Source organism: Prinia subflava, chromosome 4 (genome assembly GCF_021018805.1).
Source record: "Prinia subflava isolate CZ2003 ecotype Zambia chromosome 4, Cam_Psub_1.2, whole genome shotgun sequence".
NCBI lineage: Eukaryota > Metazoa > Chordata > Aves > Passeriformes > Cisticolidae > Prinia > Prinia subflava.
This window is the reverse complement of record NC_086250.1, coordinates 39,698,383-39,716,219: the sequence shown is the minus strand read 5'-3', so window position 1 is coordinate 39,716,219 and position 17,837 is coordinate 39,698,383. Positions and strand designations below refer to the sequence as shown.

General features: G+C 41.4%; 1 protein-coding gene across 2 annotated transcripts in view; it reads right to left on the bottom strand.

The window, feature by feature from the left end:
• The window catches only part of GRIP1 (glutamate receptor interacting protein 1), a 317,097-nt gene extending 299,670 nt beyond the window's left edge, over positions 1 to 17,427 (bottom strand). For both annotated transcript variants that reach the window (XM_063396516.1, XM_063396518.1), the window contains exon 1: positions 17,191 to 17,427. In XM_063396516.1, the coding sequence (XP_063252586.1) occupies positions 17,191 to 17,245 (55 nt within the window). In that variant the 5' untranslated portion in view covers positions 17,246 to 17,427. The remainder of the gene's footprint in view (positions 1 to 17,190) is intronic.
• Positions 17,428 to 17,837: the final 410 nt, after the last annotated feature.

The window sequence follows — 17,837 nt, the reverse complement described above, 5'->3', positions numbered from 1 at the left end:
TTCATCCTACAAAAGAGGCCAGAGACAAAGCCAGATGCAGAGTAAAATCAAAAAAACAGACAAGCTAGTACATTGATTTATTATTTATTTTCATGAATAATTACTCACAAAAAATCCTAAACTTTTAATACCATGGCTGCCACAGTGCTCACACACTGCTGCTCGGAAGCAATCAGCAAAGCAGGAATGCTGCCAGAGCAGCTCAGCTCGCTCTGCCCGCTGTTCAACACACACGTTCTCAGGAGCAGTTAACCTCCAGTTAAAGACAAGAGACAAAAGTGGCTTCGCAAGAGCCACGCTCACTTCGGCTCCACCACACACAACACGTGCAGATGGGCTGCCAGCGTGAGCAAGTCAGTCCAAGGCACAGCAAGTCACCCACCCTACTTCCAGAAAGACAACCACAGGCAATACCAAGCAGCCAATCCCAACCATTCCAACCGTATGGTCTTTGATACTTGATCATCTTCCTGGAAGTTACCTCTTTTATCATCAGTATGTATACTTTTCAGGTATGATCAGATGATAATTTTCTTCATTATGTTCTCTCTAAAGTGCCACTGGACTTAATGCTTCTGAGTTCAAACAGTAAAGTTCACATTTTGCCAGTCATATTAACTTTATTTTTTATTGAGCCTTACAATGACAATTAATTTTTTTTCCAATTACTGACTTGTCCAAACATAAATGCTTCAAGGGAAAAAAAAGAAACAACGTAACTTCAACACACAGAATGTTTCATTAAAAATCCAGACATACATGAATTCTGGTAATCCCCATGCTGAGCTGGATACATGGCTTTAGGATATTCCAGCTTCCAGAGTGCCCAGCGACAGAGGGCTCCAGAGCTCCTGCTTTACATTTTGAAATGATCTGGGCTTTCAGGGCTTCCCCATTCCTGGATGCAGAGCTCAGAAACACACAGCTCAAGTTGTAAGAGGAGCTGGAATCTATTCCAGCTAAACAGCATGGAATCTGGAACCGATAGCTCTCAATGAGAGGGCCCAAGTTTTCCAAGCTCTCTCCTATACACAAGCAGAAATACGTATCCTCTTCTCCTAAACAGTCAAGTTTACTGACCAGTACATAAATTAAAATTATATAAATCCATCACACAGAAGGCAAATTCAAACATTTAGCCCAAATAATCAGAAAAATCCTACATCAGCAAAGTACATATAAGCAGGTACATTCAACTCAGTTAAAAAAAAAATAAAAGATATGATCCACCTTATCAATGGTTTAACTGAGTTCAAAGAAATGTTCATGCAGGAGTTATGACTTTTCTTAACTCATGAATCCTGCTGGACTTTTCCATCAATTCATGTGGACCAGGAAGGGCTAAGAATATGTTTAAACTAGGAAGATAGTATCTTTGAGAAAAGGAAACAAAACAGAAAAAAACATTGACAACCAACATGAATGAGGGATAACTGATAAGAATAATAATTCTTGCATAATCAGTACAGACTTTTAATGATAATGAAGAGATGAGCAGTCTGTGAGCAATGTCAGGGTATCTGAGGAAAATGAGTAAAAGGGTAACCCAACAGCAGAGGATCAATGGACAATCCAGTGATGAGCTCTCCTCAAAGCACAGCAATGGCTCTGAAAGCAGGGAGAAGGATGGATTTGTGGATTTTCAAGGCTGTAGTACAGGAACACCTAGATCTGGACCTTGGTGTTGGGGTCCAGTCTTCCACTCTCAAAAAAGACAGTGACCAATGACACAGGCATGAAGGAGAGACAAGCAATGTGCAGGCCAGCTCTATCAGGCCTCCGCCACAAAGAACACGGACAGCAGTGACAAGGACAGGGACACAACGATCATGAAAAAGAGTGTTCCTATTTGAACATTATCTCCCCACCCCTTTTCTCACTGCTAAAGCAAAAATCAGTCAAAATTGAAAAAAAAACCACATTGCAATAGCTGAGGATTGTTAAAGGAAACAAACAAATTAAAAATAAAAAAGAATATTAGGAAGCCATACAAAAATACCATAAACTAGGGGCTTAGGCAAGGTTATGTGGATTACTGGAAAACAATTTCTTGGTTTTCATTTTAAGAAATAGCTCACTTTAATATAACTAAATAAATTATTAAACAACATTTTGTTTATGTTCATTAAACACTTTACCATATAAGAAATTAAAACATTTGCAGAATGATGAGACGTAATTAAAACAGTTTCAAACAATTTCACCCCATTATTTTTTTGCTCATTCCTTAGTTTATGTATCCTAATTTGACTTTTAATGAATAAAAATTAGAAATGCTTTTTCAAACAAATCATATTCTGACTCTCAAATTATGCTTACACAGTCTATACTGTATGCAAAGAAGGAGATGAAGGAACCACTAGACCTTTAAGTTGTTCTCTAATAAAAGTGACATTTTGTTAGTATTTCCTTGAATGGGCAAATATTAGTTCACATCTTTCAACACCATAGCACAGTCCCTACTTACCGAACAACACTTCGTGATTTTTACTTTTTTCTTTTTTAATAAAACATCTTATGCAGAAGCAGTAGTTAATGTGGCATTCCCATCACTGCCAATTTAATAAGGTTTCCATAGCAATATATTCTACCTGTTTGCCTATATGTGTTTACAGGTATTTTTCACTGCACCTTTACTTTGCCTTGAAGATTCAAATTCTTCTCATAACTGCCCTCATTCATTGCAACCTTGAAATATCACAAAAAGGATGAATTAGATAAAACTGCATTCCAAACTCAGTTTCAGAAAGAAGCAGAACATGATGCTGATAGCTGAATGCAGAACCTAATGCAAAAACTATTTACAGCTCTCTACTATACCAGATGATGTTCACAGCTTAGGGGAGGCAACGGGTGGTTGTGGGGAAAGAGAACAGTACCTGCTCAGAAATGAAATGGCAAATGCTGTGTTACACACTATAGGGGAAGCAGCTGACGTATTTAAGTCCATCACCTTTAAAAAGACAACTCTAGAAGCTCAGTAAAGCAGAAGCAAAACCTACAGGTGTCTGAGTGCAAAGGCTGTCTCAAGCATAGCCCAGATTACTGGGGCATCAGGAGGAAGAATGAAGACTTATCAGTATCTTAGAGATGAACTTAGATGATCCAACATTCAGGTTGGAAAAGACCCTTCAGACAATTAAGTCCAACCATAAACCTAGCATTGCCAACTCTAACTTCACACAATTCTTCTGTAGATACTTGGGCACCTTGGTGTTCACATCTTAGTATTGGCAGAGTAGATTTTTCACAAGATTAAATGTAAATGTTTGGTTTTATACACGAAGGAAAAAATTTCTTCCTCTCTTTTGTGCATCTGGGCTCATGGATTATCAGCTCCCAAACTGTGCAATGGCAGATCATAAACTTGCCCCTGAAGTTCAAACAAGCAAAAGTACTTTTATTCTTGTCTACCTTTATGCAGCACCTCAGTTCCAGGGGAAAGGTGACAATTTCATTACGAGAATAAAGCGCCTCTCTCCCCTGATTAAACATTTATGTTCAAATTATGTTCCCTTAAGACTTTTTCTCAAGGAAATCTTCAATAAACACATTGTGATACACCAGCAGAACAGGAATCTAGCATACACAAATAAAAATCCATTAGGTTTAATGAGTTAAATACCATAGCAGTACTCAAGTCTATTTAAAGACATATGAGTATTGTATGTTAACAGAGAATTTATTTAATTTTTTAACTGACTGGAAAGCTGTAGAGCACTAGGAGAGTTTTATGGCAATGTCATACTGCAGAATAATATTGGGTTTATTCAGCTTTTTTATTATTATTCAGCTTATTCCATGGATGATCCACTTGACATTGGATCACACTTTTAAGGGTGAGCATGTGGATTTACAATCTCTTGTACACACTGTATTCACCCAAGTGTAGTTTTTTGTCTGGAAAAAAAAAGTGCCTCTTCTCTTTGTATTTTCTAACCAATTGTTAAAGAGAAATCTTTACAATTCCTTCATACAGGAAAGACTAGAGACTACAGTGTTTCACTGACTGAAGAATAAGATATGAGAGTTCCACCAGCAAAGCAGATCTTTGCCATGACCTTGCAACAACCACACATCTGCCCTATTTTTTTTCTCACAAAATAATACCTACCTTGCTTTAAAGACGGAAGGCTTAAGGTTTTAAACCATTGCTGAAGATGAAACAAACTAGTGAACTCCAAGCCATCATTTCTGATTGACAAAGCAGAAGACATTTAGACTTGTCTGGGAGCATTTATAAGTTTCTTTGGAAGTTCTAATGTTTCTTTTAGTACTTAATTTCATTAACACCTCTCAGGTGTCAAAGCATTTTCAAAGTACTGACATCAGCAGTTCACAAAAACAGAAAGACTGGAACACAAAATCAAAGAAGGAAGGAATATCCAAAAGTATATGTATTTTAAACTCCCTGGGAATTAAGGAACAAGGCACAAAAATAGCATCACTAGTTTTCCTCCTTCACATCTACAGCCCCAGAGTGTTTCATCTCTCTTTCTCAACAGGTGATCCTGTCATTCCATCCAATGCCATACTCCACTTTTCAAAAAAAACTAAGCCAAATTTGTAGCTTTCCCAACAGCACAGGTATGCTACTTTCAACAAATTCAACAGAAAATTCTTATTGATTTCAACCAATATGCTATCCTATTTTGTACAATGACAACTTCTGCTTTCAGTGCTATTACAGCCAAATATGCAGTAGGGAAAAGTTTGTGACTTTTAGAATTCACATGAACGAAAAATTTGAAAAAAAATGTAAAAAACTCAACCCTCTCAATATTTCCACTCTGACAAAGACTGCTCCTTCTACTATGATATAGAATTATTAGCCTCTTTGAGATAATAGATCAGGTAACTCTGAAAACACAGTGCAATCTCAGACCTGTTTGGGTAAATGGTATGTGTTATTTCTGGTGATAAACTGCCAGCTCTGAGTACACATTTTTTGCACATTACTTGCATTCATGATGCAACATCTTTCAATGACCATAAAAGAAGTTTTTCCACCAGAAAAAAAGAATGTTAAACATCCTACATTTAAACACATTCAACTTCTCTTCCAGCAAGGAATATGAGGAATAAGCAGAGAAATACCACCAAATAAAAACATATTTTATATGTTCTTTGGGGAAAAAAAAACAACAGTATTTTAATAAAAACACAGAGAGAAAATTTACAGTATTTTAAATACTTTATACTGGCTTTCTCTTCCCCTCCAAAACCAATATTAGCACATAGCATGAGAATGATCTTTAATTATAGAAAATAAATGGTTTCCTTTTAGAATTACCCTTTGATCCACTTAAGCAAAGATGTTATAGGCATAAATTTAAGCACACTGACTTCAGAAGGATTATTCATTCTTAATACCTGCAGCAAAAGAAGCATGGCCAGCAGGTCCAGGGAGGTGATTCTCCCCCTCTGCTCTCCTCAGATCCCACGTGGAATACTGCACGGTTCTGGTGCCTTTGACATAAGGACAGGAACTGCTAGAGCAAGTCCAAAGGGAATTCACCAAGTTGGCAAGAGGACTAGAGCACCTTTCCTCTGAAGCCAGGCTGGGAGAGTTGGGACTGCCCAGCCTGGAGAAGCCTGTATGGAGAGCCCAGTGCAGCTTCCAGGATCCAGATGGGGTCTCCAAGGAAGCCAGAGAGGGACTCTCTCTCCATCAGGAACTGCAGTGACAGGACAAGGGGAATGGCTCCAAACCGAAAAGGAGTAGGTGTCAATCAGATATTGGGAGGAAGTTCTTTGCTGAAAGGGTGGTCAGGCACTGGAGCAAGCAGGTTGTACAGAGGTGTGGCTGCCCTACCCCTGGCACTGCTGAAGACCAGGTTGCATGGGGCCCTGAGCAACCTGGTCTAACAGGAGGTGTCCCTGCCCAGGGCACAGGGGTTCAAACAAGCTGTCCTTTAAGGTGCCTTCCAACCCAAATCATTCCATGATTCAATCTGTACACTTAGGCAGCAAAGGTATCAGTGACCTTGACCCTTGACTTGGAGAACTTTTCAGATGAGCACCAAATGAACTGGGACCAGATGCATCACCTATTCATTCTGCAAGTGTCTAGCTGACACCACTGTCGTGTTCTGATCCAGAAAAACACGTATGTTTTTAAATACTTTGCTGGATTAGGGACTCCATACAGGACAGTTTGCTGGCTCAAGCCTTTAATGTGCACCTTCTGCTGACAGACAGATCTTTTGGACATACTGTCAATTCATGGCAAGTTTTTTCCTTTTAATCTTTAGTGTGCTATTGATTACTAACTGGAATCCACATGTTAATATGGTAATTTATGTGTTTGAAATTAAACACACAGATTTGTTGCATTAGGCAAAAAATTGTTTTATTTAAAGAATACTGTCACAAACAATGACTTCAGAAAAATCCCAGGAAAAGACCTTAATTTCTGCTCCCTGTGTATTGCACTTTATTAGCATGGCATGCGACAAAAGGCATAGTCTTAAATATCATGAAAATGCTTATCTTTAACCTTACAAACCCTTAAATGTGTGTAACTACAATCCTGAGTATCTCAATTATGCAGGAAACATTCTATAATTGAGCATCAGCTTCCCAAAAAATTATAATGCATTCACATAACTGCATAAAATCCCCATTTTGTCAATTAGAACATTTAGAAGTTTTATATAAACAAACTGAACTTTCATTTTAATAACTGAAAAAATCATACACATTAAAAAAGACATTCTATGTAATTATTTCAGGCAACTACCACTAAGGAAATAAGCAAAACTTGAAACAAGTTTCTTCAAAGTAGCAGCCTAAACACCAGACACTTGTTCAGTTTCAATGAACAGGCCAATCAAGTTATTTTTCATTTTTGTGCTGACTTCTTTCTTTGCAGTTAAAGAGGAACTAAATATGCCTAGTTACAAAAGGGAGTCAGAAAAAAAATACCATCAGCCCTGGTAAGATCAGAAAAAAAAAAGGAGTGATAGAGAAAAAGGAAAACGACAAATGTCATAACTAGTCAGATGTTTATTATAAGGTGACAAAGAAAAAATATTGAAGAGTAGTTTTTCAAATGACAGGGGACTCCATAACTCACCTACAGGAATGCTTCCTATATTTAAACCTGAGGAAGGCATAAAATTCTTAGAGGTTGTGTTTTTTAAAATTACTTCAATCACTTTACAAAAAAGAAACATTATGTATAGGAATATAGCTTAAGGCACTACTTACCTACTACCCTGATCTTTGACAAAAGCAGAAAATAGAATACAGAGCCAGCAGCTGAATCCTTCTTTCGTTTGAAAAATACATCTCAAATGGCAGAGGGCAAGTTATCTGAAAATTAAAGCTCTTTTCATATTAAAGTATTCTGAAAAGCAAGAATCAGTTCACACTAAACATTTGAATGTATTGGAAATGTATCTAAAGAGAATGAGGAACTACCACAATATAGCATTCTTGATATTTTTGGTTTGTTTTTTAAACAAATACATAAATATAGGTAGCAGTGAACGCCTAAATCTGTGGACATGTGAAAGAAACATCAGGCAGACACGAAACTTCAAAAACTTGAGGATTAGTGCACTCAAGAAAGACACAGGGAATAAGAGAGACCGTAAGAAAAGCCCGAATTAATCAATCATTTTTGTCAGTGGCAAAATGACAAGAAAGCTTGGGAATACTAAAGCCCTATAATATTCAAATTAAGACAATATGAAACTTAAGTCACAAGATGTGTTCTCTCAGTAAGTAAAGATGAATACATAAAAAGCATCAGCCATGTTTTAACACTTCGTGCTTGAGGCCCAAGGTTTTTGCTACTAGTAACATTCCTGAACTGAGTTATTGACTCCCAAAAGCTACAAGTATAAAGATACTGAATTACCCTTATGTATTGTCCATTTCATATTTTCTCTCCCCTCTGAGAGCTGCCCACACCCGAGCTGAAAGCATTTGATCAACTGCTTCACTTTTGACATGCAAATCCTGCAGGTTTATCTGGCTCCTGCACATTTTGCAAATAGTCCTAGTAAGAGGTGAAGTTAAAAGCACTACAAATTGTCATTTCAAAACACATTTCTGTAAGGGAGGAGACATTTCTTCAGTTCTTCAAATCATTATGCACATAGAATCTTTAACAACACAGTTAATTTAAAGGCCATATCTTAGGTATATCATTTGGTTTGGGAAAGCTTAATATTAGACGAAAAAAAGTCAAAATAAATTCCAGGTCTATTTCTCATGAATTTGGAAGCTTTATCAAATATATAATGTGTTTTGAAAAGGCTCAGGCTCAAAATTTCTCACTGCATTCAATAACATTGTGGCATTTACAAATATGATCCAGAAAATGCAAAAATACAGAATAAAATTGGCAGATACACATGAAGGAGGCAATGTATTGGTGGCAACAGTCTTCTCTGACTTTTCAGAAGAGAGCCTGGACTAAGAAACAGCTTCCACTAACAGGTACAAGGGCTCAGTAAATTTGCTGTCACAAGTGAATTAACCTTCAGAATCCAGCAGAACTTCATCCATTTACCAGGCAGTGAATTTTACTCCCCAGACTATTTGCTCTGTGACTATCACTCTACTTCCTGTCCAGCTGTTTTGTAAATAATCCATTCCTAATATAAAAACAGCTAAATACTTCACTGAAAATGCCACTGAGACTAAACTTTTGTCAGACTAGTAAAACAATGTGTTTATTCCACAACTGCCTCCTCTCAAACTCAGGTCTCAACCCTGTTGTGAGAAGCATGTGTACAAGTGACAAAATCTGCCAGTTACCAATGCTTTAAAGAGATTTCAAGAAAGCATAGCAGGGAGCTTGATACAACTCACTTCTTGGAACCATCCTGGCTTTGCTAAGATGCCAAAAAAAGTTCTGAGGTGAGGGGCAGCACCTGTCAGCACCAGTTGTTCCTCACTTTTAGGAAAGGGGAGCTGGTAATCAAGGTGAAAGACAGAAGCCGGGGAAGCTGTTCTTTGCAACAGAAATACAATGAATTAGTATCTGTTCCACAGAGACAATAACCCAAACTTAAGAAGAATATAATTCAAATACTCCACAAGTCTGGTTTTTCTGTTCCAATAACAATTTCCTATAACCTTGTTTCTTCCCGCCTATGCAGAACACATTTATCACACATATATTTTTGACTGCTGAATTTGATGTCATGTCAGCTGTTATTACAGACCCCCAAAAGTGGCAGCTATTGTTCTTATGTTTTTGCCTACAGAACTTGTTCTCATGAATATTGTCCCACTGTAGAAGCTGCTAAAGTGACAAACAAGTGCTGGGCTACAGAACACCTGTCCCCATGTCAGGCAATTGTAGAAAAGCTGACATTACTTCTGTGTCGCTAACTGATATCCACAGAAACACAACAAGATCTGGTTCCCTTACACACCAGTCACCAATATGTTCCTCTTCATTTTGTTGATTAAATGTAAATGTGTTGGTTTTATTCTGCACACTGCAGTGTGGGGCAGAGAGACCATGTCTCACTGTACGTTCACCTGATGCTTTAGGAAGAAAGTGCTAACTACATAGCGTGGCTTAGGAAGCCAAAATAGTTATTTCAAATTCTCCTACCTTCCTAGGAAAGACAGTTACTGAGAAGACACATTCTAGCAATACTTTACAACATTCAAAACACTATCTCTTAACAAGGAAAGATTTGTATTCAGTTACACAACATGAAATTACCAGCCCACAAAATATTGGTTTTAAAACTTCAGTCTTACCCCACTGGTAAAAAAACCCCAAAATCTGTTAAGTTTCACTGGCAAGTACTTTTAACTGTCATCATTACATCGCTATATTTCAGGGAAGAATTTCTCTTATTTTGAGAGATGATTTAAACTTGCATGAGGAACCTGTGGAACTCCTTAAATATCTGTGGGATTCTAGGGTGTAAAGAAGATGCAAAACTACTAAAAGATTCTCTGCAGTTTTCATTCACAGTAGCAGAATCTTCTCAGTGGTGATTTTTACTAATGACCAGAAATTAAGGCACAAAAAAGACAGAGATTGAGTCAGTCATGGCAGGCATTCTCAATTTCTGCAGTGATTTCCAAAGAGAAAGACAACAAAATTCCTTGTGAAATATGTATCAGTACCAAAACTGCCACCCCTTGCTTACCTGTCTTTTCTATTCATATGTTCTCGTTAAACTATTTCAACAGTAAGCAAAGAACACTGCATCTAATCTGTGATGCAGAGTCAGTGACACACAGAACTTGCACCAATGACTTTGAAAAAAGCCAGACATTAGACCACCAATATCATTCAGAACCCTAAAAAAGCTGGCCACCTCATACCAGAGGACATCCAGAAGAGTTTGTGTTCCCCAGCCACCCAGCACAGTCTGCGCCAGCAGAAGGAGGAACAGGGAAAAAACAAATCAACCAACCAGTAGGGTGATACAGTAATCAAGATTACTTGCATCTGACATAAATGTTATTATTTTACCCTGAATTTTGCAGGGTCTCACACTCATCTTACCCAAATGAAACACTGAGCGGGTGATTACCCTGTCCACATCCACACAGGATGCTGACACTTTTCATTATTCTGTTTTTCCAGAAGTCAGGACTGATGGTACTCTTGACATTTCAATGTGCATAAATTCAGAACACTTAGGTAAAACATTCAAACACACCCGAATTTCACAGCCACAATCATCAGATCCTTACAGATACCTACTGACTCGGTGCATTTTTTCAAAAGCATTAGCATGACTGAAGAGGACTCAGATACAAGCAGTGGGGAGAAGGTGCAGCATCAAGCCTTACCTCCTGCAACCACTGGGGAGCAACATGGTCCTCACAGCACTTCAGGGAGAACCTCGAGCTGTGGCAGCTCAGATAATCTTGAATAACAGAAAAACAACCCATAGGAGAGATATAATTATGCACTGAGATTCAAGAGAAATCATCTACATGTAAATTGCTGTAAGATCTAAGACTGAAGCTTCTGTATTTCCAGTTATGTGTCTCTAACGTTTCAGGGTGCAAGAAACTCTGAACAAAAACTTGTCGTTCAGAATTTATACCCTTTATAGCTCCCAGATACCCACAAAAAATCAACTGTGCCTGTCAGTGGCAAATATTGTTACTGCTCAAATTCTTCGTGTTGCTGTTCTTCGAGGCAAGCTGGAATGTTTGCTCCCATCACTCACTGCTGACAAATCTAACTGCATTTCTGACAAACACGAACAAAAATTGCTTTTGCCTCTGCAAAAACCAAAAATCATTTATTTGCACTTATCTCACACTTTCTTTCTACAAGAGGGGAGAAAACTTTGGTTATGACCCAGACACAGGAGATGATCATCTCTGTGTGATCATAGAGATCTTCTCATAGTGAAGACTATACCTTCCATGAGGATCCCACATGATTTAACAAATTCTTTTAATACCACAGGTCATAAAATGCTGTTAACTTGGCTATGCAGATCACAAGAGACAAAGACAATTTTTGCCCGCTCTCAGTTCTTTTCATACTAAAAGGGCACTAGGGAGCAATTGCTGCCTCTTTTCCATCCTTGTGTTAGAATCTTCCTCATCCCAGCCAGTTTTAAGAGAAAGAATGAAAAAACTGACACAGAGTGCCTGTGCCCTTTGCATGCTGCTGAAAACCAGCTCTAGAGTGTCATCTTATCCTGCCTGGCAAATGGTCATCACCAACACTCAGCTTAGCAAGTGGAGAAAGACCAATGTCCAAAACAGAGCTCTGTCAAGACTGAGGTGAAAAGAGGCAGAAGTCCCAACAAGAGAAAATACACAGTTTGTAATTAGTATTTTGTCATTAATCTATCTCCTATTATTAGTGTTTTCCAATCTGAGACTTAGTGGTCGTTTGAGATGCTACTGGAGAAGGGGAACAAAGCTCGTTAAGTCAGGCTCTGTCAGCAGCTCAGAAACTGGCATTTCCTTCCACTTCTGTCCTTATCACTTCTTCACCTTAAATGTAAGCAACTACAGTGCTTACAACTGACCAAATGTCCCAGCTGCTCACGTATTAGACATCTGCACTCCACACTAAGTCTAGGCAATGCCTTCCCTGGGGTGAAAAATGATCTTCCACGCATCTCTCTCCAAACATTCATTCCCGACATCCAGTCCTGATTCTTAGGGCTGCCACCGTGAGCACATCCTCTCCTCACAAAAGTTTTCTGCCATTCGGGTTATACTTTAACTTTTCAAGAGGCATGTGACGCACATGAGAAAACAGATAGAAAGAAAGCCTCTGTACAAGGTTTCTAATCCTAGGTCTGCAGCTGTCTTCAGTTTCCAAGAATCCATGTAAGCTCAAGAAGAAAAAGATTCCTCTTACCTTACTAGGTGAAAGATTGAAATACAAAGAAGAGTCACCCTCAGCCTTCGGTTGAAAATAAGCTGATTTTTAACATGTACCTGGCAAGGACATGAAACATATCCACTGTGAAGTGGCCTCATTTGACCAGATGCAAATTGCTAACCCACAATAACAAGATTAAATTCAGTAACATATCTTTCTCTTATCTGAGAAACTGATTCTCTTCCAGCTTAAGATGAGCAGACAAGCTCACGCAGCAGTAACCTCAGGGATAGATGCTTGTTGTCAGCACATCTTCCATGAGAACATGCTAGTTTTGTATTTAAGGCAGGATTCACAAAATACCTGCACTTTTTTTTATCCTTTAGTCCTCCGGTTTAAAACGTTTCCTAATGTTTCCTTTAAAATGTTTCCTTGAAGTTCACCGAATTTCCCTGACCATCAAGTGTGAATATGGACAGAAAAGCAGAAAATAAAAATACAGTATTTCCTTCTTCCTTGACCTAACTAGTCTATATAAAACAAGAAAAACAACTGTGGAAGGAATACTACTTAAAAATAAAATCAAGACTAAAGCATACTTAGAGGATTTAATTTCTAAAATTAACATGCGTTTACATTAAGGGATCTCAAGCAGTCCCACAGTGAGTGTACAAGATGTACAAATAGTATTTTCTGTACTCCTGGCAAACTTGATGAGCTACAAAGTTGAAACAGGAGTTCCACAGAACACCTTCATTTAACTTGATTGGAAGGAATATTGAACAAAATTAATTCCAGTAGCATTTTTCTTCTTTTAAAGTATTTACAAAGATGTCACCCCAGAAAGTGTTTTAGGTGGTTTACAACAAGATCTGATTTATATTTTAGGCAGAAAACTGGGGAGGAGGGAAGTGCATCTTGAATTTTAAAGACACTGTCTTATACTAGCACATTTCCACATGTCATTTTTGAAATGACAGGGTATACTGCATCAGGTATATGTTACAAATCTTTTACTTAACACAGAGCACAATTTCCTCAATTTCCTTCCTCTGAAGAAGGGGGCTTCTTGTGATAATTGTGGCAGTGGAAGGCAGAAGCAGCACAGCCACTGCAGAGTACTGTTCGATTACAGAGCAGGCAGCAGAATACCAGGAGCTGTGCTGCAGTACACACAGAAAAGCAGCTCTCCACTTCATATTTTAGTCACCAAAAACTAGCACAATATGATTTTTTTTTAAGTTGACGTAAGTATCCCACATAATTTCCACAGTCAAGACATCTAAAAATACTTGTTGAAATACCACTGATTGCCACCCCTCAGAAGAGAATCTCCTCCACCACAAAATACTCTCACAAATGTTAAACCCTACATGCAAACTCACGCTCTGATGCTTGAAACATAATCCCAGGTTATTCTCCTTTACTCAGTGTCAATTGTTGCCAAGGTGAGCCAACAGCATTGACCACATCTCTGCTACTTCATTTCAGCAGGACTGGCCAATTTCCATTAGCAAAATTCTGACTTTATCGAGTTTTTGGATAACCTCCATTTCAGCACATGACTTGTAGGGACAACGATCACAGGCTGCGCTAAGGACTTTTTGCAGTAGATATTCAATATAGAAGGGAGGCTCTGAAGCAAGGAAGGGGCAAACAAGGATACCAACACACTAAAATAATCCCACTTGGAGCAAACTCAGTAGGCCTGCACAAGGTTATCACCGTGTGCAATATCCCAAGAGCTCCTCACATCACAACAAGGCAGCCCCTTGGATAGTTTTTAAGTTGATTCCTAGTAGCAGGACATGCAGTGGCATGCACTGCAGTGTGGCAGCACTGCCATCCACTCCTGACACCCGAGATGAACTGAGCACCAAGGGAAATCCAACAGCCTTGAAGTGCTCCCCAAAGCAATGCTGCATTGGTTTGGAGTGAGACAAGAGTATCAGTACCCAGTGACCCTTCCATGCTTCAGTGCCTTGAAGTGCCCCTGCATCCTCTCTCACAAATCCACCCACCTCTTAAGCCTTACATCCCAGTGCCTACAACCTCCTTCCTTTCCACTGCTGAGGACCTAAGGGCCCGATCAACTCCCTACAGGTGCATGCAGAAGATGCAGAGCTCTCAAGAAACCCTGCAACATTTGAGGAGAAAAAGCCTGGGGAATAACAGCCTGGTACAAACCACTCACCAAAGATATCACCACAGGGATACCTCTGCCTTCACAGCTTCCCCAGCACCTCCAGAGCTAACTTTTCCTAGTTGAAATCTGCTGCTGCAACTAGACTCGAAATTAAAGCTGCACAGTACCTGTTCATTATGACAGAGAAGGGAGGTATGGACTGTGGATATAATAAAGCCAGCAGGAGAGGATCCCCTGAAGGGGAAAGCCAGCAGGAGGCATGAGGATAAACTGGCATTACTTACCTGCTCACTTATTTTCTGAGATCTTGTTTGGTTCGTGGTTGTAGGGCACTTTTCTGGTTTGGATGCGCTGTTTTATCCCTTTTCATTTTGTAGTTTTTACTACAAAAGTGATTTTACAAGTGATCGCCACCAAAAAAACTTCAACATCAAATTAACTTAGCAGGTCTTTGTTGTTATACAGGAAAATTACTACGAGTCAGTCCTACTGGTGTTCATAGGGTTGAATAAAGACTAGCTCCTATCACAGGAACAAAACACTGATTAAAACAATCAGATTACAGGAACATAACATCAAAGAAAATACACAAGCATTTAAATGTTTCCTATTCTTATATTCTGTATGAATATTCTTATCCTATATACACAAGTATTTGGGATGGGTAAATGGATATTTTATATCCTATATAAAGGCATACTTGTATATGTGATGTAAATACAATTTATATCATTAAATATTTCACATCCAGTATGACTCCATATCTAAATCATAGACAGCTACCAGCTACACTGTTAGTTTAAAATAACAGTATTTACATTCACAAAAGTCTTCTGATAGCACAATGTACATAAAACGTTCTGCAGACTAACTGAACGGAAATATTTTCTAGAAACAGAAGAGGGGAATGTTAGCATAACTGGCTCTGGACCAGAATTTAACTGTATTTGTAATTGCCTTTTACTCAATGCCACACTAAACTCCTACATTAGCTAAAGATGCACCTTCATTTCATTACTGTACTGGCCGTTTTTCTGCCTAGCTTGAAAGCTTTATTTCATCTGTTCTTCATACTCAAGAACTATTAAATTCAATACAGATTAAATATTTTGACCATTTAATATTTTTCCAAGTATAAATCAAGAAAGTTCCAGTGACTGGAATCCTGCTAAATTACTAGCTAAACTTAAGCACTATACAATGCAACATACTTCAGAAGGCAATAATTTACTTTAGGCACAGTAGAGGGTTTTTTTATTTATACAGTTGAAATACAATAAAGAAAAGCATCAGTGGTAAGACTATTAACATATAAATCTATTTGGCTTCATAATGAAGATGAAAGAGGTTAAGCAGAAATAGGAATAAACAAGATCTGTTAACAAATCAGTATTCTAACTGACATTAAACCCATCAGAGCAAAACCACCACCATTGTTTACTCTGAATAAAGACAAGTCCGCATGTTACAGCTCATGACACAACCTTTATGCAGAATGAAATGAGAAAATCTTTCCAGTTTCTGACACAGCCAGATTAGACCCTTTCTAAAGTTCCCTCATCTGTAAACGCAGCTGATATATTTTGACAACTGTCATCCATCCTATTTCTGTGATTCCTCTGCTACACAGATTTGTGACATAAAGAAATATGACCACAGATTTTAGTAATGATGTATTTACTAAGAGTAAAGACTCAAAAGCTTGCTTTTCGCAGCTGAAATACCTTGCGCTCATTTCAGCAACTATTTCCATGATGTCATATGTCCGTGATGAACCTCCCACTAGGGATAGGATTTACTAGTCAGAGTAAGGGCAGCACTTCTGCAAAAGACCTCCAACTCCAATGCAAGGGAACAAGACTTCTTCCGCACAGCAAACAGAACCTCCTCCTTCTTAATACTCGGTGAATTGTTGTTCCTAGCAGGAGAGCCAGCTATCCAACACGGCAGCAACCAAACCCTAATGTTCTGCCTCAGCACTCCACACGCTACCACGGGACTAACCTGTAAATCAAAGCCATAATTCGACGGGCATACCTGAGAGTCACTGGTACGTCCCAGCCTTTTTGTCTTTGACTCACAGGCTGAAGACGGAGCAAGGGACACAACACCCACCCATGACAGGACCCCTCTGAGGAAGGGGCAAAGATACCTTTTTAATTATAACACATAGACTGTTTATTCTTAAAAATGACCAGAAACCATCTCGCTTCCGACATCACCGACCCGCACGGCGGGATCCGGGGACCCGAGGCCACCCCGGGACCGCTGCGGGGACTCGGGGCAGCTCCTGCGGGCACTGCTCGCCGCCGAGGCGCGATCGCTGCCGGTTCACCGGCGCCACCGGGAGGGGGCCAGCAGCGGCCCAGGGCAGAGCCACACGCGGGGAAGTTTCGCGAAGTCACTTCGGAGCTACCTTCCCACCCCCCTGGTTCACCTGCCTCCCCTCCTTCCCCTGCTTTAAAAGCCCGGCCGGGGGCAGCGCGGGCGGCAGCACCGCGGAGAAAAGTAAAGTTGCAGCGGAGGCCGGCCCGGTGTGCCCCCGGCCCGCGGTGCCGCCCCCGAGCCCCCGCTCCCGCCGCCGCGGCGGAGCAAGATGGAAGGCGCGGGGCCGGCGCCCGTCCCACCGCGGGGCGGCTGCCGCCGTGCCCGGCCCGGGGCTGCGGAGGGGGCACCGGCGGCGCCGCAGACCCCGGCCCGCCCGCCCGCCTTCCCTCACGGCGGGCGGCTGGCGCCCCCGGGGCTCCACGCTCACCTCGCTCCGGCTCGGCTTGCAGGCAGATGGGGATGTTCTTCTTCCAGCCCGGCATGGCTCCGCGCTCCCCGCTTAGCGTTGCTGCGGCGGCGACGGGGGGCGGCTCATGGCAGGGCGAGGCGGCGGCGACCCGCGCTCAGGGGGAAGTCGGCGGCTCCGGCGGGCAGCGGCGGAGGGGCGGCGGCCGCGCGGTGGGAGGGAGAGAGAGAGCGGGGGAGGGGAGGCGGCGGAGCTCCGCCAGGCGGGGGACGGAGGGGGGCAGGCGGGGAAGGGAGGCGCGGGCTCGCCCCGGTTCAGCCGGGGACCGGAGGGGGTGGGCGGGGGGATTGTGGGAGGCAGAGGAGGCGCGGAGCGCTGCCCGGCCCGGCCCTGGCGCCGCCGGCAGGTGGCCCGAGCCGGCGGCCGCACGATGGGGAGGGAGCGCGCGGCGGCCCCGCTCGGGCTCGGCGGGGCAGGTGGGGCGGGCGGGGCGCGCCGCCTCTCCCCCGCCAGGTGCGGGCCGGGCCGGCCCTCGGGCGGGCAGCGGGGGCTGTGGGCGCGCCCGGGGCTGCGCCCGCCGCGCTCGGGTTCGCGGCCGCGGGGTGGGAAACTCCGCAGCCCGGCAAGGGTCCGAGTTTCGGCCCCGCTGGCGACCGGCGCGACCGTCC